General features: G+C 43.4%; 1 protein-coding gene across 6 annotated transcripts in view; it reads left to right on the forward strand.

The window, feature by feature from the left end:
* The first annotated feature begins 1767 nt into the window (after positions 1–1767).
* The window catches only part of THEMIS (thymocyte selection associated), an 86771-nt gene continuing 72221 nt past the window's right edge, over positions 1768–16317 (forward strand). For 2 of the 6 annotated variants that reach the window (XM_080390430.1, XM_080390429.1), the window contains exon 1: positions 1770–4709. In XM_080390430.1, coding sequence (XP_080246556.1) covers positions 4619–4709 — 91 coding nt within the window. In that variant the 5' untranslated portion in view covers positions 1770–4618. Of the gene's footprint in view, positions 4710–16317 lie in introns of all 6 variants that reach the window. The other 4 variants (XM_080390426.1, XM_080390431.1, XM_080390428.1 and 1 more) reach the window with 4 other exon arrangements.

Raw genomic sequence — 16317 nt, forward strand, 5'->3', positions numbered from 1 at the left:
TTTCAGTATAACACTGTTCACCTGACTTAGTTATTGAGCCAGTAGATTCCTATAATGAAGGGTGACACTACAGCCCATCACCTATAGGAATAGATGACCTATCTCCCTTTCTTTATCATAATTGTTCTTGATATGTCCTATAGTCCTATATTTATTCAGAGCCTAAACATCCCAAGTGTCCACTTGTTCCCTTGGGAGATTATTTCACAGCTCAATGCACCTGTGTCAGGGAGGATTCCCTACAGTTTAGCCTGACTTTATTTTTAATGACAGGTGGAGTTCCCACCTTACACTGGAAAAAATATGTAAGTGAATTGAACTTCCTGCAGTACCTTGAGTTTGATTCAAAGACAGCATAACCATTCAATATAAACCTCTCTCACACCCGCCTTCCAGGGCTTCATTGTTCCCAGTTTCCCTAAAGCATCTTCCTCTCTGGAATTACAGTTCTGCCAGCTCAAGCATCAAATATATTTCCCTTGTGTATATAAGCTCAATAAATGGGGCGTGTCTTCCTGTAGACATAATGCTTGGTTTCATATTTACAAGATCGTTTTAAAAAGTCCCTTCAACCAGCGCAACTAATGGCTGCATTTATCTGGAGAATGGTCTGAGCTTAAAAAAAAACCAACAAACCTTCACAGGCTTATTTGGAAACTTGAAACACTTTATTGGCTTCCTGAAAACCAGTGAGTAAAACAAGTGAGTATTCATCAGCATGGTAGAAAAATATTCTTAGAAATAGTTTTCAGAATTCTCTGTTTTGCCATTCATCCATTCTTCTGAATTAGCTGATGTCACTTTTCAGGCACATTCCCCTACAGCTGCTCCCTGGCCACCCCCGTGGGGGAATGAGCAGAGGCTTTTCCACGTGGGGAGATGTGAGTCCCTGTTTGTGCACGTCTTTCAGAGCAGCTGGAGCTGCTGGCACCATGGCTGCATGAGGGCTTATGGCCGCTTTGGCTTTTGCAGGTTTCCCTGCCTGGCTTCACCTTCAGCCCGTTGGTGGTGGTAGGAGGTGCGGTGGCCAAACCAAATGCTGCCTGCAGACTCCTGCAGGGCATAGGTAATGTGGAGGTCCCGGTAAGCTCTCTGTGAATAACACAGTAACTCAGAAATGGAGGTGTGGTAAGGAGAGGTTTGTGGTCTCTGTATGGGAAGAACAAGCTCAGATACCGCATCCTTTTAGTACAGTATACATGCATTTTTCAGCAGCTTGTCTTCATCTTCAATACTGAAACTTGGAGGAAGCAAAGGGAATTTTTCCAAGTCAAGATCCTCCTGAGGATTTAATCTCCAATAGAATAATCCCCGCAAATGGTCCCTTATTACCAGTAGTCCATGATGATGGTGTGTTAATCTTCCATTACGGGATTAAGGATGGTTTGGAGATGGCAAATTATTTTTCTCTGCACTTAGCATTGCACATCAAACTGGAAAAAGCTCCTGCAGAGCATTTGGGAGAACAAATCAGTGGTTCTCACTTACCAGTCTAGGTGCTAGCAGAGACACGGATGGCTCTGATAACATGTGAGCAGTGGATAGCATTCCTGATTTGGACTGCAATTTCAGACAAGTGCATATAATGCTCCTTCATTGCACCTAAGACGACTGGTTTTGCTGGGTTGTGTGATAAAAAGCTGGTCTCTGCACACACACAGGGGCTCAAAGGAACAACGGCAGGTGGGGGAACCCCAGAGGTACCCTGCCCGGGGTACTTCCAGGCATGTTACAGGAGAGCCATCTCTCATCTGGCACAGAGGCATGGCACCGGCAGGGCACCCCGATAACCCATCAGAGAAAGGGGCCCTTCCCAGAGCCCCCCAGGGCATTGCAGAAGGGGGATCACATCTTGAGCTGGCCATGACACCCAGCATGTGAGTTGAGGGGAGAGGCTTTCCAGAGCACCTTACAGACTGACAGGGACTATACTTAGAGTTATGGGACTCATTATGGGATGCAGGGCTATAGCCAAGTACAAGACTTGCTATGGGATGTTTGGGAGATGAACCAAAGATGGGGAAAGGGAGGGATGATGATAGTTTTGGGAGGAACGAGGGTGGGAAAATACCTTAAGGGCTTAAGGGGATAAAAGGAGCTTGTCACACATAAGCAGGCTGGGGGTCAGTACGCTTGTCTGGCCATGCCCTGTGCCACATCAGCACAGCCCACCCTGGCTTCTCATTCAGCTCCATTCCTGATTATTTTCCTGTGTGCACATGCACGCTGTGTGTATGGGGGTCTGAGTGCCAGCAGCTGGAGTGGGACGATGGGTCACAGGGCCATGTGGGTGCCAGCAGGGCAAGTGGCTTGGGAGCCAGGGGGTGTGAGGTGGGGAGGGGTGCTTACGTGTGCTAGGGGAGTTTGTACCAGCCACGGTCATGGGGCTCTGGGCCCTGAGGGCTGCTGACATGCCCAGTGGCAGGAGGATCAGAGGCCAGTTACCAGGTGCACTGTGCCTAAGCCCAGCTCCTGGAAGGATCCCCACCGCATCTGTACATATGTGTATGTTTCCCACTAACAGACTCATCCAGATCAGCCAGAGGGGGGCACAGGATGAGGCTGTTGGTGGTTGTGTGAGTGCTGTGGTTTCTCCATAGGTTGAGCTGATTTATGTGTATGGGTGCTGTATACGTGTGTGTGCATCCGTGCCTATAGGGAACACATGCTGCTGGTTGACCCTGGGAACATGGAGCTGCAGCTGCCTTCTCCATGCTGTTGGGCTGCTGCATTCAGCAACATAAAACAAGTTTTGTTCTGATTTTTCTTGTATGAAATCCACGCCTGGTTGGATTCAAGGAAATTTGAAAGCAGTTATTAATTTTTATGTGCGTTTGCAGTTTATGTTAAATGTTTTTTGTGGTACTGTTCCTGGCAACCTTATCAAAGTGAAGAGCCAAATACAAGTGAATTCAGGAGCAGTAGAAATGGGCTTAAAGGCTTTTTATCCATAGGCCAAAATGACCAAACCAATGTGGACAGGTAAAGTCCAGCTGCCATCACCAACACAATACCTGATAATTTGGGGAGCTGGTACACGAAGAAAATTTGCTGTGACTTCCTAGAGTAACACACATCATTTTAAAATGTATAAAGATGTCCCACTGAAATAGCTGGAACCACTCACACATTTCAATGCTCTGTGCCCTGTAAGAACCAGCTTTTTACAATATGGCTCTTTTGATTACCACTGAATGCATGTGATTTCCCCAGCTCTCTCCCAAATCAATCATATTTGCTTAATTTCAAGTATGTGTTGTAGGGAGTAGAGAAGGAAGGATCTTTTATATTAAAATAGTTGATGAGTGTTTGGCTGTGCATGTTCTCTAGTATGGCTTTCAGTAACACCTGTCACACTGAGACCCAAAGTCCTGTTATTCAGCTTGCCTGCAGCACCTGCAACATTAACAAAAGGTAACAGTGAGCTCTGCACCTGCAGGCTCCCCCCTTATAAAACCTATTTCACATTCCCTAGAGCAATATTTGTTAAGCCCAAGCAAACCCCATAGTTAGCCTGGCACCTCAAAAGCCCGGACACCCACTCCGTTTTGAATTTTAATATGTGAGTTATATTGTCTCCTGTAAATTAATAAATACAGATGAAATGCAGCTACCATGCTTTTTGAAAACAAACAGTTGGTTATCTCACTCACTGTTTTGTCCCAGCATCATGCTTCCTACTTTTCCTGACACCTTAGGGAAGCACAAGACCAGTGTAAGGGAACATGAAATCACAGTCACTTCAGTCTTCCTGGTGATCTGAGTCTGCTGCTTGTTTGCTCTTTGGTCTTACTTTTCAGAAGACTGCTGCTGCAATAACAGCACTCGATCAGGCTCAGAACAGCAGAGTTGGGACCAGTGCTGGGGATCTGCCCTCAGCACAATCTGATTTTCACCTGGTACCATGCAGTAGCCTCTTGAAATTCATTCCCAGTTGCAGCATCTCAAATTCAAATCTCCACTGGTGAATTAACAGATCTTGGCCGTTTTGCATAACACCATTGTGGTTTAATGTCCATTTACATGATGAAGTAATTTGTATTCTATTTCTATGTCTTAAATCTAGGTACAATTTTTAAGACAGCAAAAAACATCAGAACAAAATGGTTTAATTTCTTTTCTTCCAAGGTTGTTAGTGGTTTTGAAGAGAACAGACACCAAACTATTTTGCTGTGCTCCAAGGGAAAAAAAGAAAAACCCAGCCCCCACCCAGACATAATGTCTTCTCCCACTTTAGGCAGGGCTGATATTCATGAAATATCTTCTTTTCACAGGGTCAATAACCATCACCAATGAGATGGAGTTTTGTGGCAGATCCTCTGGCCCCCTCCGAAGCCCAGCACCACAGCACCCCCTACACCTCTCCCAGCTTGGCACAGACCCTCAGTGAGTACGGGTACCCCAACCTGGTGGCAGGGCCATCTGCTCAGCATCCCCCTGCCTCACCCCACTCCAGCTGCAGCCGTGGGAGGAAGCGGCCATTAAGGGGAAAAAGCAGAAGTACCGCCCCGTGCCACTCCCCCCGGGTGCAGCATGCACCAGGCTGCAAGAGTTGCTGCTTCGAAAGCTTTTCACTCGTCTTTATGTGCCAAACCCACATGCTGCCTTGCTGCAGACCATGGCATCTACTCTGGAGAAGTTCATTCATTCTCTGGACCCCAGAGCCCTTCCCAGGGTCCTCCAAATCCAGGCAGGCATCTATTTCCAAGGTGAGCATTGGGTACTTTCTGGAAGGGTTTTGCAAGTCCCTCTGACAATAGGTCTCCATTGGGACTGGGATGGGGGGGGGGGGGGGGGGGGGCAGCAGGAGGATGGTGACAGAGTTGTCTCCCAGCAGTTTCCCACCAGCTGCAATTTTCCCTGTGAAGAACTAGCATAATGATCAATGGCTTTGAAAATGTCTTTGTTATGGTGTGCATCTGGTTTTGTCACAGGCAGTGAGCAAGGAGCTGTAATTAGTCCTCATCGTATCCTGGAAAGAATACTGGAATTAGTCATGAATTTGGTTCGCACTCATGCAGAGCCATCAGTCCAGCAATCACAAATCACCTCACAGAGGTTAATTGCTTAAGCCTAGCTCTGCTCTTCTGGGATTGGCATGGAGAGTGCTGTCTCAGAAATAAAGAACCAGGGAGTCTGGAAAGTGACTGTGAGGGACCATAAGGTTTTCCTGAAGTTCTGCCATGCATTTGGGGGTACTTCAAGTGGTGCAACAATACAAAGGGATGGGTATGAGCCAGACAGGGTTTTCCTGCTGTGAATCTTTTTCTGATGTTTTTAGTTCTAGGCTTTCCTTGTGCTCAAAATACAGTGGAAGGGTGGTAAAGAGGCTTGCACTGGAGGGAAAAGTTCTGCATTCGGTCAGGGCATGGACTTTGTTTAATGACAGTGAAAACAGCATGTCAAGCCCATGTACCAACCAATGAAAAGAAAGTTACCTCCCTGCCATGGCAAGGCAAAATGTGGGGTCACATTAAATAAAACAGAGAGGGCTTCATGAAATGAACTGAAGCCTGTTTCAGCTTCAGCCAAATACCCACCTCAGGATCCACAATATCTATCTTCACATTAGTCTAAAAATCCCCATAGTGCTTCATAGTAGGAAAAGAGAGGAGGTGGCTGCTGTTCGCTGTGGCCGTGGAAGGTTTGAGCTGTGATCTGCAGCTGTGGCCGGAGTGGGTGATTCTTCCCTGTGTAAGAACAACCTCTTGGGATGGAAAGAAAATGGGAATGGGCAGAATTAAGCTGAGATGGTAGCGTATTGTCCATGTTCTCCTGATTGCCCATCCTGGCTGCTCTGGAAACTGCCTAGGATGCATGAATAGTACTGATACACAAAAATACATTCTGGGAAATAAACAGCCAAAATTACCAGAAACTTTTGAAAATATGCTTTTCCCAACCTTTGACATGTGGCCTGTCTAAATTTTACATTTTAAACTGGCCCAAGAACTTGAACAGAATTAAGTTCTTGATGAGGAGGCTATTACCTCAGTGATGAAGAGGGGAATTTAAAAAATAGGAAGATCACCTCCTTAAGTTAGAGTAGCCACCATATTTGTCTCTTTCCACACACCTAGGAAGCAGAGGTAATATAAATAGAGACTGTATGTATATGTACATGTATATATGTGTATATGTGTACACAAAATACTGTGAGGTATATATGTATATACAAAATGCTATGACAAAATTATGGTAGCCCAGCTGTCGTCAGGTTTATGAGTTCCTACAGTCTACATCTTACTGCTAGTGGATGGTAAAACTCATACCAGTGCATCTGTGGAGCCAGGGTATTCAGCTTGTGGTTCAATTTACTGTGTAAACCCTTACACACAAGCCAAAAAAAAACCCAGTGAAGACAGCCCACAGATCATTCTGCAGCAATGTCCTTGCATGTGAGAGACAGCTGATGAATGTCTACAATAAAAGAGCCTGCACAGCCCTGGGAGGGGGTGGTATGTGCTCTAGAGCCAGGAAAGTTTGCACTAAAAGCCAGAGCCATTGTGCTGCCCTGATGCTTCTTCAGTCTTCAGCAGCACACCTCTTCCTGTCCTCTGCTCCCGGTGGCTTCCTCTCAGCTGTGCTCCTAGGTGTTTTCACCAGCAGGCTAGATGCAGCATTAACATACATGCAAGTGTTTCTTGCTTATATAACGAGTAAGGCTGAATCAGACACGTCACTTGGGCCTTTGCCCTCACAGTCTGTGTATCCCCAGAATGCTTGCAAGTACCTAGAAACACCAACGTCCACTAGCAGGTTGTGTTGGTTCCTCTCTCTTCTTCTTTGCTTCAGAGGAAGCTTGAGATGCTCGAGGCACTGTGCCTGATAAGTTTGCAGGATCTAGGGCTGCAGAAGACCTTCTCAGGCCAAACTCTCCCTTTTCCTCCCTTCCTCCTTCCCTGAGATCTCTGTCCATGTCAGACCTCTCCCAAACACTTTTCTCCCCTCCATACCTGGCAGCAGGGGTGAACACACTGTTCTGTGATTGCATTATGATTTATGTTGCATTTTCTGAAGCGAAAGTAGTGCTTCAGAGAGAGTCTGAGGTAACTCCTGTTATATTGCTAAACAGCAGAGTGGACCACTTTGTGCACTTTGAATTTCCATTAGGACCATTCTTTGGTCCTTCCTCAGGCAGATCCTCCTGTGCCCCCAACAACCCTTTTGATTTCTCTTACCACATGCAGTACACCGGCAATCACATTGCGGGTAATGGCAGGTCTATTGACAGAGAACACAGGTTTATTGCTATGGTTGCAGGGACCAAATCAGAGCATTTGTGCACTGATTGTAGTAGCTCCCACACAGCTACAAAGTCAGCCTGGTCAGCTGAGTCCTACTTGGATTAGTGGTTTTATCAAGTTGGATTTCATAGGAATCTTTAACCATTCTTAGCACAACAGGCAGATAGTGAGGGAGAATATTAATTTTTAAAGCATTACATGGGATTTTTTGAAACTGCTCAGTCACAAGAGATAATTAATTTTCTGGTGTAAGAATTTAAAATAGCGAGAATTTTTACATATGTACATGCTATGTATATTCCCCTCTCAACAACCCCAGAAAAAAGTGCTAGGTTTCTTAATGTCAGCTTAACCAGGTACATAGAATGGCTAATGGAGTAAATAATGGTCTACTAAATCCATTAGAGCTGTCACGTCAAAGTTGTACAGCCAACCAAAGAAAGCTATAGTAATTATGTGGTAAGATGACAGCAGTGTAATTCATTCACTGGTCTTCTGTGGTGGACTATGTCCTGTGGGGATGAAACTCTTCATTTACTCTATCTGGAAGCAACATTTTGCACACACTGCACTTAGGTCTAAATGATTTTGCAAATATAGGACCTGCAAATTAGCCACACTTTTCTTGACAGTTTTTCAGTACCTCTGGAAGCATAAGGAAAGCATAATGCTGGAAGTCTTTGTAAGGATGGATGCATCTTTTTCCCTGTGGTGAGGTATTTTTATTAGAAGCTGCAAAGTCAAGCTCTAGGGAAAGAGTGGGAATTTGCTTGCTTTGGGCAAGGTGAAAGGTCTAAAAGATCCTATTCTTCCTTCATACCCATGTTACACCAAATGTAATCCAGGACTCTGTTTTGAGACCCAAGTCTTCCTGATGCAGTTCCTGGTGGAGAGTAAGTTGAAAACATATTGCTGCATGCACCCATTCCACCATTAATCTACTGGCCAACAAAAAATTATGTTCCTGCTGCTATTAACGGAATTGTGATATATCTAACTGTAGCTCCCCAAACTGCAAATGCACAGGACTTGTTTCCATTCAAAACACTTTCAGCTAGAGAAGCTGCAGGCAATTGACCTTTTGCTGTTGGTAGTGAATACTATGACCAAGACACCTTTCTGAGGAAGTTCTGTTCCTGTTCACCTCGCTGTTCCTGCCCTGAAACAGAGGAAAGGGTTTCTCTAGGATGACATCAGTGTTTTTCAAGCTATGCCTGGACTTTGGGGGTTGGTTAAATCCTTATCCTTGTCTCAGGCAGGATAGTCAAGGTTTGAGAAGCTTCTTCATACTCCCATGTTCCTCCTCCCCTTTCCATCCAGCGGTGTGTGGCTGCATAGTCAGTGCCCCAACCTGCAGTCACCACCTACAACTGGCTGACGCTATACAGAGTCAGGAGCATGGGAGGTTAGTAATAGCCCCAAGTTCTTCTGAAGTGCTTTTCATTCATCACACTCAAAGGACCATACAGAAGTGGAGAAATTATTGCCATCGCTGGTTTGAAAGCAGAAACATGGGTGAAAGAATAGGGTGGTTCTGCAAACACCAGGGATGCTTCTCAGAGCAGTTGTTTAGGACTTTGCAGTCATAACATCATTGCTACAGAAACTGGACTGTTGAATTTCTGAAGGGAATAGGGAGGCTGATTATAAAATGAGAGCTAGTTTGCCAGATACAAATATCTTGGTAATCAGCACTGATTAGAAAAGAACTACAGTGCAGACTGAAGTACATGACAATTTAATAGCTCATTAGAATATGTTATTAAAAAAATTAAACTACTGAAAATCCATTGGAAAATGATTTGATTGATTGAATATCTTTCTTTGAACATTTTAGTAAATATTGATGCTTAGTGAGCTGAGTACTGTATGACCACTGATTTTTACAGATAGCATGCAAATATAGGCTTTCATCTTTATGTTGCAAAAATTATGTCTGTTTTAATACCGATATAATTATTTTATGGGTAATTGAATTTAATATTATGCAGGCTTAATTTAACCAGTGGCAGGACAGTAAAAAGTGTCAGATTTTAATTGTGAAAAATGCAAAACTGCTCAAGGTACCTATTCTGTTGGTGTTTCTTGCCATTAGCCATGTTCCCTACCCACAGCCTTCCCATTTTTGCTCCACCTAAATAGAAATCCCACATTGCCTTTTTTTATTCCCCTAAAGCTAAATGCACACATCAGCAATGGGATTAGGGCCCCAAGGACTGGGGCTTGCCAGAGTACAGCAAGATTTGGTAGCTCCTCTCTGCAGTTCAGCTGTTCAAAACCAGCATGTGCTGTGTAAATCCCAGTGCCAGGACATGTCCTTATGACAGCCCCGTGAAGCACATCAGGAAGGCGTACGCTCTGCCCTCGTTCTCTGAGGAGAAGGGAACTCTAAGCCAGCATGCTCCACCTCTGCAGGCTGGGAGTGCAGTGAAGCAGCATGCTGCGAATGTGGTGTTCCCCTCTCTGCTGCATCTCCTGGGGCTCTGGAAAGTGCCAGGTCTCTCCACACAGGGAGAAAATGGTGGGAAGAGGCAACAGTGGGGTCACATGCACACCTCTGGTTAATGACCTTCCAGACCTAAGGGAGTTAAAGATGCTTAGTATTGCCAGGTGGGGATCCCCCCTCTGGGCGGCTGCTTGGTGCTCTCTGACAGCTGCGTGAGGGGCAATGCCAAACAAAACCGCTTGGTATTTTCTCCTTCTTTGGTGACAATGAACAGTTCCATTTCAAAACGCCCTTTGGTGAACCATAAAGAACATGAACATGCTTAGGCTCGTGGTTCCTCTTGACTCTCCTTTGCTGGCTGTGTATCCATGTCTGCTCACCCTCTCTGCAGTTTCAATTTCACTCTTTCTGCTTCTGTTACTGGGAAATGGCATCTTTCCAGCATGTGCTTCTGTGAGCCTTTCAGGGGAGTGATGGGTTCTGCTGGCCATCAGCAGACTGCAGGAACCACTTGCGAAAGTCCTGTTAACCCTGTGACTGCAGCTAGGCAAACTGAATAGAAGAACACTTGTATATCAGATCCCAGCTGCCCAAGTCCTAATTTAGACAAGAATAGCTCTCAACACTAGAAAACAATCATGTACGATGGAATGATGTTTTACTGTTTTTAAGACAACCTGAAGGGAACAAATTCTGCTCCCTTATCAGTGTGAAAAGCCAGTGAGTTAATGATAGCTAGAATATGCACTCTGTAATACATACGAATATAACAAGCAAGCTGCCTCTTTAGGATTAATAAAGGCACTTTTACTTATAAAAAGCAACAAGATAATTTAAATATAGGCTAAGGCATGGACAACTTTGAATGGCTTTGATGAAGATAATTAGGGTTGTATTCCTTAGAGGTGGAAGATCAGTAAAAATGACCTATGCATTTACTGGGGGAACTCTCAGCTGAATGCATGCCAAAGGGAGAATTGCACATGAAATTGGTGACATTTGTGATACAATGTTTGCACTTGCTAATTTGTCTCATTTTTTTAGAGACAGAAGCCAAATGTGTCTGTAAAAATGAAAGGGTTTTTCCCTTGAACATAGTTGTTTCCCTTCCTCTTGATTGAGCGGTTAGGAGCAAGAGTTCTAGGTACAGTCAGAGTAACAGATAGTTTGGATTCTTTTTTGCAGTCAGCAGCTGGAACATATTGGTAAATTTTCTCTATTAATATGTACCACTGAAACTCTCCTGCACTTTTTCAGGCTGATTCAAAAACATGTTTTATTCTGAACAAGAAGGAAAGTGCCCTTCAGTGAATGCAATATGAGAACAAAACCTGACTTTTATGGGTCAAATATTGCTCGTTTTATTCATGCCGCTGCCCTCAATGGATGACTCATCCAGACACAGTGAGAAAAATCTGACCCTGGGTAGCTGGTGCTGAGGGCAAAGCTGTTTCAAGGATCTCCTTGTGGGGATTTCCTTTCTGTGACATTAAACTTTGGGCCTTTCTGTGGATAGCATAGGAGATGGGCAGAATACCCAAACTGCCTGGCTTGCCTCAAAGCAGGGGTCAATCCTCTGCCTTGGCTTACTGAAGCTGCCCTCAATGTCCTGGGTTCCTGCAGTGCAGACGGCTCCCCAGCTGTTGCACTTTGGCCTCCAGGGATGCAAGGAAGAGGTCTGCAGCAGGAGGAGCCATGTTTTCCTACACATGAACCTGCTATTCTATAAAACCACCAAGACAATTTTCACAAACTTGGGCTCTAGGAAGATAAGGGGACAACTATATCAAATGACAGAGTAGGGAAGATCCTGGGATAAACATCTCATGATACACAAGCCTATGACCATGCACCATTTCTGAGTCTCAGGGCTTTTTGTACGGTATTTTTTTCTTCCATTACCTGGAGATCTATGCATGTTGGAACATGGCATTAATCCAGGTTCACTGTTTCTGGTTAGCTCTGTTGAACGCACAGTAATGGTACAAGAGGCAGCGTGCTGTGACCTCAGAAGGGCAAGATGCTTAAATATATTTCCAGTTCTGGGCTTCACGTGTGAAGTGCTCAACACTCTGGTCTGATCCTGCCACTTAATTTAAGCAGTCTTCTTAAACCTAGTACAACAAATCACGGATTTTCTGTTAAACATACACTTCAATAAACAACCTTTAGGTCAAAGTAATCAACGCTGCATTGAAAATGAAGAAAACTAAATAAATCACAAACAGTGAAAACAGTGACTAATGCTGTTCAAAATCAGCTTTTAGCATTCTCTTGTCTGCTGCAGTCATTCTGACTTGTGTGGGTAAACCCAAACAAAAGGTCAAGGGTGTTGCATTTGGAGTTGTGGTTTCACTTGCTCTTTCTATTAGAGTGGGTGCTGCACGCACAGAGTTCTGCTGCCACATGCAGAGTGTGAGCCCTCTGGATAGATGAGAATCAGAAGGAAGTATTAAAAAAAAAAAAGCATAAACCTATCAGGAAAGCAATAAATCAGAAACTGCAGAAGTAATTTTTTAAAAAATTCCATTATGATTGAAATGGCTTAAAGCACTTGACATTTAAAGTTTGACTCTATATGGCTAAAGATAAATCTTACAGCTTTTGGTTTTTGATGGTTTCATGCTGGCAAAAATCAGACCCTCTGCAGCCTAATTAGGTATGATCAAGACAAGATGCCTTCTTTGCGCAGAGCCTTTTGAAGGGAGTTTACCCCCGTGGCAATTCAGCAGCTGAACTCCTCGGAGGATTTGTGTCCCAGACTGACCAAACCTGCACATTTTTGTTGCTTAGGACATGTTAGAGAGAGGAGAGCTGTTACAAACCCCAGTAAGTTGCTCTGTCACTTGATAGAGGATCTTTGACGCAGATTCTTACCGACTTCATGACCACTGCTAGACCTGGGCCTCTGGAGCACCATGTGGGCATGGGGGAGCTGGGCTCACCAGGGTCTGGATGGGTGCACTTTCTAGGAGTAGGGAGGAAGGGGTGGATAAGAGCCATACACGTACTTTATACTATTTGCAGCCACCCTCACAGCCTGGAATTGGAGAAAGAAGCTAGGGCATGCTTCCTGCTTTGCCTGCCATTGTGCGTGTGATAGTCAGCTTCTTTGTATCTTCCCCACAAGGTGTTAGTTCATTCAAGTTTAGTGGGGAAAGGCCAGTGTGCTGATTAGCATCTTTGGTTCGCAGGAGGTATCTGACTGAAAAATAAGGACACCTAACTTCTCACCATCAGACATCGGTTGCTTTTCCTTACTGCTTAATCACAGGATAATATGATTAAAGTTATTAAGCAAAACTCTCCTCCCTGAAACTTTAAAATAGGTCTCTCTTCTTGCCAAAGAGCATAAACTCTGAACAACTGGCTAACCCCCAAATAATGTCCATAAAGAATGATATCTTTTTTATTGACACTAATTATAGATACATTATGCCCTTCATATTACTTTGGGAGCCTGCAGCAGCCTCAATAAAACTGTGATTTCAGCTGAGCTACGTCGTAGGGGAAAGCAGGCTATTGCAATTCGGGCTGAATGGCTGCACCAGTGGGTCGTGCCTTTATGCCAAAGCAGAACCATTTCACCAGCCCCTGAAACAAAGCCATCTCTGATCTGGGAATACAGCACCCATATGGGCAACCGATGACAACTTAATAGTGGAGTAAGGAGCACTGGGAAACGGATGTCGGGACAAAGTTCTACTCTTTCAGGACACATAGGGAGATCTTTCATCTCCCTGCAAAGCAGCCAGGTTCCCGATTCTTTGGATCTTTTTTCAAAGACCGCTCAGCCTGCCAGCTGCAATGAATTCAGTGGGTGCTACCGAGAGATGAAAGGGAGAATTTTCTCCTTCAAGGATTCAAGCTCACGGGGCTAGGGAGTCAATGCCTAGTGTTTGGCCTGCAAAGTCATTTGTTTTTGTTAGAAGAAAAGCTTGGTCTTTGTTAAAAAAGAAAAAGAGAACGGGGGATATTTGGAAGTGCTTAGCAGTACCCTGTAGCAGACAGATGGTTAGACTGGGAGTCAGCCAGCCTGGGCTTGAGCTGCTCCAGCCCTGCTGAATGATCCTCTGTGCCACCTTAGTCAAGCCTTTTGTCTTGTTTGCATTGCTCTCCCCAGCCCTCCTCGCTAAACTGCCCAGAGGCGTGCAGCGCGAGAGGGATGTATTATTGCTGTTTAGTCATGGGCCTGATTTTGAGCCATACTTGCTATCAGCATCAGTGAAGCGTTCACTCTGAGAGCAGTCACCGAATGGGCCTCTAAGCTTCTGCAAAGAAAAAGGGCCATATGACTGATATATTTGCTGTTCTATCAACCATTATAAAATATTTCTTTCAATGGTACTGTCATCCGCCCTGACATGAAGAATGACATTCTCCATCTCAGGCTTTCACTGTATTTTTGTTTTATATTGTTGTTTTTAATACAGAAAGACCCTTCTCGTACCTATAATGAGAAATAAAGGCTCATGTTAGGGAGCATGGTGGTATGGCTGCTTAGCAGTTTAGGAAAGATGGAGGAAAAAAGTATTGAACAAATTGTTATGGTTGCTTTGATGTGATCACAGCAGTTGCTAATATGGATTGTCAAAGTAGAGATGAGCTTATGAAGGGATAGAAATGTGTTTTTTATTGAACAAGTAGCAATCCAGAAAAGGTGGTTTCAAAGGCAACAAACTCTTTAATTACAGCCTTCAGGGGCATTGCTTGATCATTGTAAATAAGCTGCTTTATTCTGGGTTCTGCTAAGATGTTTTTTTTTGCATTACATTGCATACTTCTTTCTCAAATCAAAAAGATTCAGTCCTTAAGGTTACTCGATTTACATTTTCAACATCTTACACTTTCTTTGTGGCTTGAGTGGGAAAAACAACAGTTTCCATTGTGCAACAACAAATATATGTGCTAAAAGGTCCGTTTTAATTTTAATTTTATTTTTCATTATATTGTGTTTATCAGTCCACGTCACACAGCTGAAGTAAAATCTTTCAGGGTCACATTGTCACACAGTGGGTATTTTCACAATGTTTTAAGACTAATTATCATGGTTTTTAAAGGAAAAAGAATTTTTATTGTCCCTTTTTAAAATCATGCAGTTTCCCTCCTTCTCTTTTATCAGCAGAAATATCTGCTGCAAATGCCTAGATGACAAATCACACAGGTAACATTTTTCTTGTCTGAATGTAATCTTCATTGTACTATTCCAGGCAAACCGCCAAGCAATGGCTAAAATAAGGGCTAAGGCACGCTAGCTGCAGAAAAATACACAATAATGTAAGTGAAATTGCACCCAAAAAATATGAATCTGTTCTAGTATGGCTAGCAGAGTTTCATTTTTTAATGGGGGTGTGTGTGTGGGTGTGTGTTGTTTTTTTTTTTTTTTTTTTTTTTTTTTGTCGTTGTTTTGTTATCCTGGTATGGTTAAAAATGAGGCTTCTGCAGTCATGGTCTCAGGCCATTAGCCATCCTCCTCCCAATCTCGCACCCTCATAATCTTTCAAACTTTTGGTCTATTTCAAATGAATCTAATAAAGGAGGAGGTAATTAAAACACTACAAATTGCCCATGAAAATGGTCATCTAGGTAGGTATCTATCTACGTGTATATATATACATCTATCTGTCTGTCTGTCCACTCATATATATGTTTTACTTCTGATAAGCTGTTGGAGGTTGGTCTCTGACTCCTTTAATTGGATGAAAAATGTGGTGGCATACCTCTGTTACTCAGTGGTTATATGAATAATTTGTCCAACTTCTCTTCTGGGATGAAAATTACCATCCTATGGCCATGAGTCCTGGGATTCTTGGGCACTCTCCGTTTGTATTCTGCTAAAAGCTTTCCTCTCTGCTAGAAGACTTAAAACATCCTTCCTAGCTGCTTAATACCATTTCCCTTCTTGATGATGCCAAAATATGCATATTTTTTTTCTTTCTTCTTCTTCTTTTAATTCTAGAAGGCGTTCACTTTCCTTGGTATTATTACAAAGCATTATCTCAGCCAGTGCATTATGTACCCATATAATAGTTTGCAATGTAATTTCTTTGACGGTAAGACAACCAGCTCCCTCGATTTACTTTTTTTGTTTCATTTTAATCAAAACCATGACTTTCTTTTGTAAGTTCTAATTTTATCTCACTTTTTCCTAGAACTGATACTTTTAGATATATGATCCATTTGTTTTCCTCAACAATGTTATGTTTTGTTCTCATGAAAGACCCTGAGAGTTAAGGTGCTGTGACAGCCTTGTGTGTCTATTCTGTGCACACTCTTCTGTGGCTTGCAGTGTGGCATTTATAATCCATCTTTTTTCTGAATGCATTATCTTGGCCCTTGATGTTTCAAACAGAGCCTGCAGCTCCATGTAATGCTTTTTGTAGACTCCAGCTTGCACTCCATATGCTTGTCTGCCTCAGGTACTTTCTCTCTTTTATGAGTGCAGATTTTCTTTTCTTGTGTATTTTACCCTTTTCTTGTAGTGTTTTAGATTCCCCGTCATCTGTACAGTGCTAGGCTACTGTTTACCCTGTGTAGGTTTACCTGCATTTCTCATGGTTCGCAAATTTGGATTGCTCTGTCAAAAGCTAATTTTGGTGTCATCTAATCATCTATTTTTGAGCG

The sequence above is a fragment of the Falco punctatus genome (assembly GCF_963210335.1).
Source record: "Falco punctatus genome assembly, chromosome: 5".
NCBI lineage: Eukaryota > Metazoa > Chordata > Aves > Falconiformes > Falconidae > Falco > Falco punctatus.